General features: G+C 50.2%; 1 protein-coding gene across 1 annotated transcript in view; it reads right to left on the reverse strand.

The window, feature by feature from the left end:
• Nucleotides 1-6407: 6407 nt before the first annotated feature.
• TGM2 (transglutaminase 2) overlaps nucleotides 6408-12385 on the reverse strand; it is a gene marked incomplete at its 5' end in the record, with an annotated part of 26236 nt that continues 20258 nt past the window's right edge. Inside the window, 3 exons of the mRNA XM_008592507.1 lie at nucleotides 6408-6826; nucleotides 7590-7726; nucleotides 8360-8520. Of these exons, the coding sequence (XP_008590729.1) occupies nucleotides 6679-6826; nucleotides 7590-7726; nucleotides 8360-8520 (446 nt within the window). The remainder of the gene's footprint in view (nucleotides 6827-7589; nucleotides 7727-8359; nucleotides 8521-12385) is intronic.

A 12385-nucleotide genomic window follows, 5' to 3' on the forward strand; every position in this document is an offset into this window, starting at 1 on the left:
TAGGAGCAATTACTGTGGACCCAGCCTGCCTGGTTGGCACGAGCTCCACCATTTTCTAGCTGTGTGACCCTGGAGTGGGGATGGCTATACATCATAGGGTGTTGTGAGGAGCCAGTACATTCATGCATGCAATGCACTCGAAAGTGTGCTTGGCTCTATGACTGTTCTCATGGTCTCATTTTTCTGAGCCCTAGTCCTTCCTCACTTTGATCTGCTGATTGCATGAACGCTCTGTAGAACAGGCCTGCCCCAGGGCCTAATACAGCACCTGGCCCATCATAGGGACAAAAAAGGATGTTGAATGAATCAGTCTCCTCTGTGTATCTCAAATCCACCCAGGTGTCTCCAAGCCCACAGCCCACATCCTGGGTCCAGACCATCCTGGTCTCTTACCTGGAGTCAGCAACCAACTCCTCCCTGCCCTGGGGTGGGGCTACCTCACCGTTGGTTCCACGGCTTCTCTAATCCCTCCCAGTGAACACAACAGGCTGGCCACATAGTCGGCACTTGGGTTTTTTCTAGATGAGTGGAAAGAGGATAGGCTTAGGTTCCGTTCTTAGCTCTGGGACCATGGGTGTGCCCTTTAGTGCCCCATGCCTTGGTTTCCCCAGCTGTAAATGAAGGTAACTTACCAAGAGAAGGCAGACCCGTTTTGACTGGCCTGGTTGACTTTCTCCTTTTCTCTCTATCTACTCCAGGATGACTTTGGAAGGAGCTGACAAGGAGTTGGGACCCTGCAGTTGAGAATTAAGTGTACAGCAAGAAACTGGAATTATTACTTGTGCTTCTGGTTTCCTTCTTGACATGGAGCAGCACCTGGGAACAATGTAGCTGGGAACAAAGCGAAGCATCTTTCTTCATTTTTAAAGGACATTGATGAAAGGTGGCCTGTGGTTGGCGAGCCCAGAAGTAACTGCAAAGATCGTGATGAATGATTAGGGGTTTACTAGCCCCCAGAGGACCACTCCTGCCAGCTTCATGGGGTTGGGCAAGGAGCAGACATGATCATGGACAACTGTCGTGAAGTGTGACAACATGCCCAAATCAATGGTGCTTCAGAGGTCTTCTGCTCCCCTCCCACCCTCTCGTCTTCCATTGGACAGCAAGGGTGACTAAGGCCCGGAGAAGGGAAGAGATTTACCCAGGGTCACCCAGCTCACCCAGGCATACTTCCTGAATCAGAGTCTAGTCGTCTTCCATTGGACAGCAAGGGTGACTAAGGCCCGGAGAAGAGAAGAGATTTACCCAGGGTCACCCAGCTCACCCAGGCATACTTCCTGAATCAGAGTCTAGTCGAAGATTCTGTGGTTCAGCCTTCTTTTTTTCCCCTGCTCATTATTATTTTTTAAACCTTTACTGAGATTTAATTCACATACCTTGCAATTCGCCCTTTTAAATTGTACAATTAAAAAGGCTTTTAGTACAGCATTGTGCATCTATTATCACAATCAATTTTTTGAACAATTTCATTACCCCCAAAAGAAACCCTATACCCTTTATTTGTCACCCCCTCCAATCCCTTCATTCCTCAACCACAAATCTCCTTCAGGCGCTATACATTTGCCTGTTCTAGACATTTTATACAAATGGAATCATATAATATGTGGTCTTTTGTGACTGGCTTCTTTGACTTAGCATAATGTTTTCAAGCTTCAGTACTTTATTCCTTTTTACTGCTGAATAATATTCTGTCCTGCCAGGGGAATCACGATCCCAACTTCTAACACTATAGATTAGTGCTGCCTGTTCATGAACTTCATGTGAATGGAATTACGTAGTGAGTAGTGTTTTGTGTCTGCCTCTTTTGCTCAACATTCAGTCTGTGAGATTCATGGTGTTACATGTGTCATTTTATTTTACTGATTTTTTAAAATAAATTCTATCTTATTTTTTTATTTAAACAATTTTCTTATTATTTATTGTTAATTGTACATATTGGGATGTATACAATGTGTGTTGTTCAAAACAAGGTAATTAACATGCCTATCACTGCAAACATGTATCATTTCTTTGTGCTGAGAACATTTGAACTTTTCTAGGCATTTGAAATTATACAATAAATTACTGTTAACGATAGACATCTAGCACGACTACAGAACACTAGATCTTATTCTATCTCGCTATAAGTTTGTATCCATTAAACAACCTCTATCTATTTCCCTTTCCTTCCTCCCCTTCCCCACCTCTAGTAACCACAATTCTACTCTCTACTTCTATGAGCTCATCTTTTTTTAGCTCTCACTTCTGAGTGAGAACTTGTGGTATTTGTCCATCTTTGCCTGGCTTATTTCACACAACATGATGTCTTCTGGGTTAATTCATACTGCCACAAGTGACAAGATTTTATTCTTTTTTATGGCCGAGTAGCACTCCATTGTGTATGTACACCACATTTTCCTTATCCATTCATCTGTTGCCACGCACTTAGGTTGATTCCATATCTTGACTATCGTGAATAATGCTGCAATAAACATGGAAGTGCAGATATCTCTTCAATATGCTAGTTTCTTTTCCTTTGGATAAATACCCAGTAGTGGGCCTGTTGGATCATATAGTAGTTCTGTTTTTAGTTTTTTAAGGAACACCCATACTGTTTTCCCAAATGGCTGTACTGTTTTACATTCCCACCAACACTGTATCAGAGTCCCTTTTCTCTGCATCCTTGCCAACATTTGTTATTTTTGTCTTTGAAGAGGCAGCATGCAGAATGGGAGAAAAATCTGCAAACTATTCATCTGAAAAGGGATTTTTTTTTTCCTGGGCTGGCTGGTATGGGGATCTGAACTCCTGACCTTGGTGTGACAACACCATGCTTTAACCAACTGAGCAACTGGGCAATCCCCAACCTGGGATTAATATCCAGAATACACAAGGAACTGAAACAATTCAACAGAAAAAAAAAAATCCGATTAAAAAATGGGCAAATGACCTAAATAAACATTTCTCAAAAAAGACACAAATGGCCAAGAGGTATATGAAAAAGTGTTCAACATCATTAATCAACAGAGAAATGTAAATCAAAACCAAGATGAGATATCATTTCACCCCAGTTAAGATGGCTATTACCAAAAAAGACAAAAGAAAACAAGTGTGTCATTTAGATCCTGTGTTCTCAAGGCTGGATGCACCATTTTTTATTTATTTATTCATCTTTATCACTTCTGCTTTTGTTGGGTCCCTTGGGGTTTTCCTCTTGAAACAGAGCACAGGGCTTCACGGACTCTTGGGTATGTGTCTCTGAGCAATTGCCCAGGCCTGTTGGGGAGGGAAGCAGGGAGGGCGGGAGAGTGAATGTTCACCCAGTCCGGGCCCCAAAGTAAACGTGCTTCTAGGAGGCCCTGTCTTGGCCTCTACCCTCAGCTCCTTCTCAGATTCCATCAGTGTTCTGTTATTCTGGCTTGGCTTGCAGTGGAGGGGTGAGCTGGCGGGCATCCTGGGTAAACAAGAGCAGCTGGAGAGGAGGAAGGCATTCAGGAGTGGGAGGATGGTCCCAATCAGACCTCCTTTCCAGGAGGGCTGCAGGGCTTGTATGGAGGCCCCTGCCCCAGGAGCCCTAGAACATAGTGGGACGAGAGGGTGCGGGTAGAAATAGGGGCTTCGCTGGGATAGGCCTTGCGCTGGGAAGGGCAGGCTGCCTGGCTCATGCCCAGCTCTGCAATGTACCAGCTGTGTGACTTTGGGCAAATTGCTTAGCCTCTCCCTACACTTCAGTTTTCTTATATATAAATGGGGAGAACAATCTGATAGGTTGTTTGAGAAATAAATAACCCAATGCACATAAAGACTCCTGCCCTATAGTTAGTGGTGGCTATTATGATGAAAACACGCCAGTAGCCAGCTAAGTACTTGATGTGTGTTATTTTATGGAACCTGCACATCAGTCGTGGAAGTAGACACATGTCATCCCTATTTGACAGATAAGGAAGTGGAGATATAGCAATGTTGAGAACCTGCCTGATGCCACACTGTGAATCCGTGGCAGAGACGGCTTTGATCCAGGTCTGTTTGACTCCAGAGCCCAGGCCCCTGCAACCAGCTCTGTGGGCTGAACTTGGCTGGAGGCCCAGCAGCACTGTACTGCAGGGTCGAGACTCAGTCCTCACATCGGGTTTGGGCAGCAGGACCTCAGGCTCATTTTCTCTGCAAAATGGACTGATGTGACCAGCAGGGTCAGGATCCTTCTCCTTCCTGGGTTCCTGGCTAGTGGGCTCCCAGCAATGGTGCAGGCTTGGGGGCTGGCCAGAAGGGCATCTGCATCTGCCCAGCCTTGGCAGCCCTGCCCCTGCTCTTTATGAGGGAGGCAGTCAGACCAGGAGCCACACAGCTGGCAGTCTTGAGTCTGCCTGGTGACCCCCTTGCTGGGGGTATGCCCTGCCCCTGCTCTCAGGGTGCTCCAGAACACAGGGCAGGCACACATATAGCTGTTTCTAACCCAGGCTGCCAAGTTTTAAATGGCTTTCTACAATATGCTGATGGGTCTGGAAATCAAAGCAGTTTGCCACAGTCCAAGAAGGCTTCACAGAGGAGGCCTCCTTGGAGCAGGTTCTGAAGGGTGAAGAGGACTTTCTTAGGTAGAGATGATGGTAAGGGTGTTCTTAACAGAGGGTATGGTGATAAATGCCAGCTACTCCATCCCCACCCTTGCCTGGCCATCTCTGTTTCTCAGGGGTCTGGGAGCTGGAGAATGACATTTTCTAGAGCCTCTTGCCAGTTGGTTTCTAGTTAGGATCCGCAACTGGGGAGAAGGCAGGAGGGTGGGAGATGCTAGCTTGCCTCTGGCTCTGGCCATGGCTGACTTGTGCAGGCTGTATAGTTTCTAGTAGCTCTGTTGGTCCCGGGGCTGTGGTGGCAGTGCCTGGGCAACTTGGTGGCGAGTGCCAGCCGATGGGCTTCGCAGCTGCTTCCTGACTTCTAGGTCACACCCTTCTCCCTTCTGCTCCTCCTACCCTCCGGATGCCTTTGGAATCAATTTTCCTTATGAGCTCCCTTTCTGCCTAAAGTAGCCGAGGGGTTTTCATTTTCCAGCCGGTCACTAATTGATACAATGCTGGAGCCACCCAGGCCAGCCCCAGGGTGTTAATGTTCAAGGAACAGAAGAATCAGCACCCAGAAAATGTGATGTTGTTTTATTTTTATTTTTTATATGCATGTCATGTCTTCCAACGAGTTCCCTGAGGGCAAGGACTGTGCCCCATCATCTAGTCATTCTACAGACATTTATTAGGACCTCACTGGTGGGGAATTAAATGAATGACCAAGTCCCCACACTCAGAGAACCACAGTCTAGACCTGCACCATCCGATTCGGTAGCCACTAGCCACCTGTGGCTACTGAGCACTTGAAATGCTGCTAGTCCAAATTGGGATGGGCTGTCAGCGTGAAACACACACTACATCTCAAAGATTTAGTATGAAAATAAGAATGTAAAATATCTCGCTAATAATTTTTATGTTGATTATGTGTTGACAATAATATTTTTGACATATTGGGTTAAATAAAATACTTTGTTAAAACTAATTTCACCTGTTCCTTTTTACTCTTTAAAGTGGCCACTAGGAAATTTTAAATTATATACATGGCTTGCATTTGTGGCTCATGTTATATTTCTGTTAGATGTTATTGCATCAGGTCTCAAATGGCCTCTCTGACATTCTCAGGTCAGGGCTGGTGTCATAAGCGGAGCACTGGACTCAGAGTCAGAAGCTTGGGCTCTATTCCAAGGCCTTCATGTTACCCAGCCTTACAAATAACCACGAGCCCACTGGTATGGAGTGGGCTGCCTCCCCTCTCCAAGCCTTTCTCCTCATCCAGAACGCAGCTCCCAGTCTGCAGTTTCCCACGGCAATTAAATGGGTTGGTGGCCCTATGAGCACCAATGAGTGCAGAAGGTGCCAGGCACATAGTAGTGGCTCAAGGTGGTGAGGTGGGTGGGCATTATCGGGCCAGGGCTGCTGGGGTGTACAGGAGAGCTTGGAGCTGGCCTATATTCCCCATCCCCACCAGGTTCTGGCTCTCCCAAGGGCTGCTGGGTATAGACAGGGGAAGAGTACTGGACACACCCGAGGGAGCTGAATTCCTCGATCCAGCCAACAGGCACACTATCCCTTTTTGGCCTGCTGCAAGGGACCATGGAGAGGATCAAACAATATGGCGGGTGGTCACTGGCTTTCCAAATGGCATCTGGGCTGGATAAGAGGGTGTAAGTTCCTCCTCTCTCACCCCAGCCCCAGTCAGCCAAGGGCAAGGCTCCCACTGTGGTCACACAGAACATTCCTCACAGCTAGGAGGCTGGGTGGGGAGGTAGGTTTAGGGGGACAAAATAGGCCAGAAGTACACACCGTTCCAAGAGCTCCCATGAGCAGTCCACCGCTGCCCTGGGGTCTGGAGCCCAAGAAGGGGCAAATCTCCACCCCAGCCCCAGTCAGCCAAGGGCAAGGCTCCCACTGTGGTCACACAGAACATTCCTCACAGCTAAGAGGCTGGGTGGGGAGGTAGGTTTAGGGGGACAAAATAGGCCAGAAGTACACACCGTTCCAGAGAGCTCCCATGAGCAGTCCACCGCTGCCCTGGGGTCTGGAGCCCAAGAAGGGGCAAATCTCGCTCATGGGCTTGGGATAAAGATGGGGGTCAAATTGGGGGCTGTCAACAGGCTTAGGTGGGGCTGAGCACGGGAGGCTCTTAGGGGCCAATGATGACATTCCGATAGCCCTTCACAGCCTTCAGCTTGTCACTCTCGAAGTTCACCACCAGCTTATGGCGGCCCACGTGGAGCGGCAGCAGGTTCACCCTCACCTTGATTTCTTCCCCTGCCTCCACGGGGTCTGGGCTGCAGACAGAGAGGAAGAGGTGAGGTCAGGAGAGGGGCCCCAGGACTGGTTCTTCCATGGTGGGGTCAGGCTAGATGACATGTGACTACTGAAAATGTAGTCACATGTCACATGAGGACTTAGCACAGGGCCTCTGTGAATGTGGAGCTATTGCAGTAATAATAAAATGGGCCCCCCTCACAGCCCTCTGTGGGGCCTGGACAATCTGCCCTGCTAGAGTATAGGGTCTGTGTGTGTGCGTGTCCGTGTGTGCATGGAAGTGGATGTGTGCTTGGGGGTAAGAGCAGGTATGCTCCGATGGCTGTGTGTGTGAAAATGTATTGAGCTGTACATACATGATTTGTGCTCTTCACACAAATAGGTATCTGAGTGACATTGCAGCAAAAAAGTAAAAGATAGAAGCATGTGCTTGTAGGTATGTATGCATGTGTGTGTGCATGCGCATGTGCAAACTTCAGGACGCAGATTCCTGCATTTAGGTGAGGATCCATGTGTCAGATGGGTGCTTAATGATTGAACATGTCACTGTTCAGGTTTGTGAAGACATGAGCATGGAACACAGCTAACGTGGTGTGGCCACTGAGAGAGAATGAGGGGGTGGGAACTCTGGCCCAAGGGTGTTTGGGAGTGAACACAGGTGTGGGTGTGTGGGAAATGAGAGGAGGGGTTATGGGCCAGGGATTGGCATCTGAGGGCAGTCCCTGCCCCATTAGCACCTGCCCTCTTCCCCCAGGCCCCAAAGCTGGAAGGACCAGTACTTACATCTCCACTACCTTCTGCTCCTCAGTCAGGCCAGCCCCCTCCACGGTGAAGGTGCAGCCTGATATGGACATAGTGAGTGGGTTCCGCAGGGACACCTCGGCCACCAGCTTGCGGTTCTGCTTGGGTTCTCCCAGAATCTGGAAGAGGGCATGGGGCAGATATCAGGGGCAGGTGGGCTCCAGGCCCCACCTCCTCTGTATTTACTGCAATTTGGCCTGATGTTTGCTGAATGACGCCGTGCCCAGCTTTGCCACTATCACTCCCGGCCTCTGTAGCTTGATTTCCTCTGAAAAACACCAATGATTGATACCTGCTCGGGTCTCCTTCATGGAGCTGCAGTAAGGCTCCACGTGACCTAGGGGATGTACAAAATGCCCCCACTGGTCTAGAGTCTGGAGTGGGGTCTTGCAGATGAATAAACTGAGGCACAGAGGGGCAAAGTAATATGCCCAGGGCCACCCAGCCTGTGCCCTTCACTCCCTGCCCCACCAGCATCACCAAGGGCCTGGAGGGGGCAGCCTTAGGAGTTTACTATTTTAAGGATCCATGATTCTGAGATCCCTAAATTCCTGGAAATCTAGGATTCATTCCTAGAGGCTATTCCTAGAGTCCCAAATTCTTTCAGCTTCATGATGCTTTTCTTTGATGAGGAAGGATTTGAGGACTCTTGGGGCATCAAAGGTCTTGAGGTTGCAGGTTTGCAGGTTTGTGCATGGTGCAGCCCTGTGACCCTGCCCCTACCACCAAGCCCTGCCCAGCCCACCCCTTACCCGGATCTTGATTTGTGGATTTTCCAGGTAGAGGTCCCTCTCGGCCAGCAGGTAGTTGTTGGCAGCTGGCTCGACGAGGAGGCCCCGCACCTTGATGAGGTTTGACTCCGTCAGGCAGTCACAGTACTTCTCATAGAGGATGCGAAGAGGAATGCTCTTCTCTGCAGAAGGGGGAGAGGGAGGCTGTGCATGATGGCTGAATCATTGTTCCTGCCTGCCCTCTTGCCAGTCCACGAGGCACACAGAGGGGAAAGAATGTGCTTGAGGTCACACAGCCAGAGCAGCTGAGCAGGTCCCAGGCCTTCCCCCATGTGCCCGACGCCAGGGTTCCCATGGAGGAGCTGGGGACGGGAGGCAAACAGCCAGTGGGGGAAGTGTTGAGCTCCAGCAGGCCTGGGTTCTAATCCTGCCTCTGCCCTTTCTAACTGGGGGCCCTGGGTGAGTCTCTCCACCTCCCAGGACCTCAGTTTTCACATCTGTGTAGTAAAGGCACTCATGAGGCTATGTGGAGGATTAGCTGAGCCCAGGTCACCCAAGTGCCCAGCATACTCAGCACTCAGGGTGTGTTAGCTTCTGTTGCTCCTGGACTATCGACAACCCCAGCAGGGCGGTACTTTCATCACTGCCCAATTTACAAATGAGGAAACTGAGGCTCAGGCAAATAACATTGCTCCAGGCCACGCAGCTGGTACAGGCACTTGAACTAACCATCCAGATCTAGTCCAGCAGCATCATCTGCACTCTCTGGAAAGTGTCTCTTGTGGATATGAGCTCATTTCCCTCCGTGAGGTTGGTGGGATTGTGCCTATTTCACAGATGAAGAAACACCTCGGCCAGTAAGTGCTCAGACTCGGATACCTGGCCTCTGGCCCTGTTTGGCCACTGACTGGCTGTGTGAGCCTGGGAAGAAGACCTCTCCTCTCTGTTCCTTCTCTGCTCCCGGGGACATCTGACATCTGCTGGGCAGAGATAAGACCAGAGGTCATTTCCAAGCAAAAGTACATAGTGACGAGGTGATGAGAAAGAAGCTGGCAGGGCCAAACCCTCCCACTGCAGAGCAGTGAAGTGTGGTTTTTAGCCCCATGTTTCTGACAAGAAGACTGAGGCCTGAGGGCATCAGGGTCTGTTTGTAGGAGGCAGGAAGGAGCAGTGAAAAGGCACAGGACTGAGAATCCTCAGGCTTGTGCAGGGCCCTCCTTGTCTCCTCACTCACAGAGACCCTCCCCTGGCCTTCCTGTCAACAGGAGCACTGGAAGGATGCTCTTTTGGCCCCCGGTACCCAGCCAACCTCTCGTTGTCATTGTCCTGCAGGCAGGAGCCAGGGCCATGGCCACAGATGCTGTTTTCTGCCTTCTGTCCCCTCCCTTTCTTCCCAAACTCCAGCTGTTCACGATTTTCACACATCTATGTAAATCCTCATTATCCTCCTTTAAATCAACTCACTTTATAGTTTTTAGCCTTTTTGGCTTAGGGAAACTTTTCATCGTTATTTGCGGCAAACCCATCTCAGTTGCTATAGATAGAAAGTGTCCAGTAAAAATGAATGCAAGCAAAGCCATGCGTATTCAGTTCTGGCTAGAGACTAGCATCTGCTGAGGACTCAGTTTGAGACCTGGATTTGCTGTTAAAGAGAGAGATTAGTAAGGGTTAGGGATGCCAAAGACCCATTAGCACCTGCTGAAACTTTCCCCATGAGGTCATCTGGGGACTGATTGAGACCCAAGAAGACAGTCACTTTGTCACTGTGTGATCCCAGGTCTAGGCCCTGACCGTGCACACTGGTGGTCCACATCTCACTCTTTGGAAAACGCTGCACAGCCTACCCAGCCCTTTGACTTTTCATTCCCAGGGTGGATCTGCTCCAACCTCTGATCAGATGACGTGATCTGGGGAAGAAAACCAAACTTCTGTGCCAAAAAGGACAAAAAGGGGTGAAAATTACTAGATCAAGACCTGGTGGAGCAGAGTGGAAACTCTGACCTGCTGCACAGGATAGAAGGAAAACATTCTATCTCTGACAGGAGCTTAGAGGATGTGGCCCCCACTGTTGACTTTTCCAGGAGGTTGAGGCCAGGGCAGGGCTGGACCTTTGAGAGTTGCTGTCCACAGGCCAGTGACCACAGCCTTGGCATTGGGCCAGATGCTGGCTGGAAGGAGGAAACATGTGTGCTCAGTCTCAATCATTTCTTGGACAATTTGCCCTGTTGGAGAAGGTGCCCTGGGATGGTCACTGAGGCCACACTGGCTACATTCCCAGTGACCCACCTGGAGGGACAAGAGAGAAGGAAGAGAGGGTGGGGGTAGAAAGGGAAGGGAGAGGAGTGGCAGAACCAGGAGGCAGGAGTGGGGAACAACTGGATTCTGTTCAGCTGTGCAGGCCTGGCTTCCTGTCCATTAGTACATGGAAATACCCCAGATGATGGTCACTGAGGCCACACTGGCTACATTCCCAGTGACCCACCTGGAGGGACAAGAGAGAAGGAAGAGAGGGTGGGGATAGAAAGGGAAGGGAGAGGAGTGGCAGAACCAGGAGGCAGGAGTGGGGAACAACCGGATTCTGTTCAGCTGTGCAGGCCTGGCTTCCTGTCCATTAGTACATGGAAATACCCCAGATCTTATCATCAGAGCATAGCAAGCAGCTCAGCCAAAGTGTGGGGGATTAGGATGAAAGACTGTCTCAGGTTGACCTTGGCGTTGGAGGTCCCAACAGGACATCTTGGACCAGCTCCACCTTCCAGCCACAGGGCAACACACCGGGCTTCTGCCCTCCCCTCAGGCTGTGCCCTCGTGGGTCTCCAGCAGGAGGGACCCCCCTCTGTTGTGAGCACATCCCCAGGATGATGAGAAAAATTGGGAGGCTTGGCTGAAGCCACTGAAGAGCAGTGCTCCAGGCACCCTGGTGGTATCTGGGAGGCAAAGGGTGACTCCACAGAGGCCTGGGAGAAACTTATTTTGGCATCTCTGACTCAGGCCTGGAGTTCACCTCATGCCACGCATTCCAGGAGAGACACTTCCTCTCTCCAGAGCAGTTCTGAGTACAAGAAGGAACAGGCGGGTGTGCATTCAAAGGGCTGGAAGGGCCCTTCGAAGATGGACTAGGCTTTCTACAAATGGGGAACTTGTGTCTGGAAAGGAAAAGAGAAATATTTGGGAGCCCACGGCCAGTGGGCAGATTGCAGGAGCTAGAACCTGGGTGTCCTGACCACCCACACACCTGTAGGGATGGACCCTTGGGGCTGGAATGCAGAGGTGAGAGCTGGGTCTTTTCCACACCATTAAGGTGGTGGGGACACAAGAACCACCGAGCCGAGAGCTGGCACCACTGCATGGCATAGGAGGTGTTCAGGAAAGACCCACAGGGCTTCTCAGCCTCCCCATGCCACTTTGCACGTCTGCTCAGTGAGGAGTAAGGGCCCCACCATGTCCTGGCACCATTTTGCACTTTCCAGATATTTCCTAAGTGCACATCTTCTCTCAGTCCTCACAGCTGCCCATTAGGCAGGTGTACTATTGCCCCATTTAATAGACAGGTATAATCTGAGGCTCAGAGGACATGTTCACCTTGCCCTGGGCTGTACATTTAGAAGGCAGCAGAGGCAAGATTCAAAGCCAGGTCCGGCCAGCTTCAGAATATGTTTTTCAACAGCTTAAGTGCCAAGAGGCTCTTCCCCCTGGGGGCTTGGCCCCTGCTGAGGGACTCTGCCTGGCGCCTGACAGTGGGTCTGCCCTGGAGTATGGCTGTAGGAGTGCTCACGGTGGGCCCAAGATAGAAAAACCAGGTGGTGGCAGCTATCAATATCATAGACTCCCCCAGCCCGAAACACAGAGCTGCTTTCTTAGGAACTCAAGGGCTGTGCCCATACCCCAGCCTGTGAGGTCAAGAGTCAAGGAGGAGGTAACAGAGGAGAGGAAATGGTACTGGTCTGACAGGCAGGGGTAGGGGAAGGGGAGTACAGCAGACTTTGTAAACATGGAACATGTCTTGCCCTGGGGTATGATCGCCCTGGCTCCAGGGCCTTGAGTGCC

Source organism: Galeopterus variegatus, unplaced genomic scaffold (assembly GCF_000696425.1).
Source record: "Galeopterus variegatus unplaced genomic scaffold, G_variegatus-3.0.2 Scaffold7979, whole genome shotgun sequence".
NCBI lineage: Eukaryota > Metazoa > Chordata > Mammalia > Dermoptera > Cynocephalidae > Galeopterus > Galeopterus variegatus.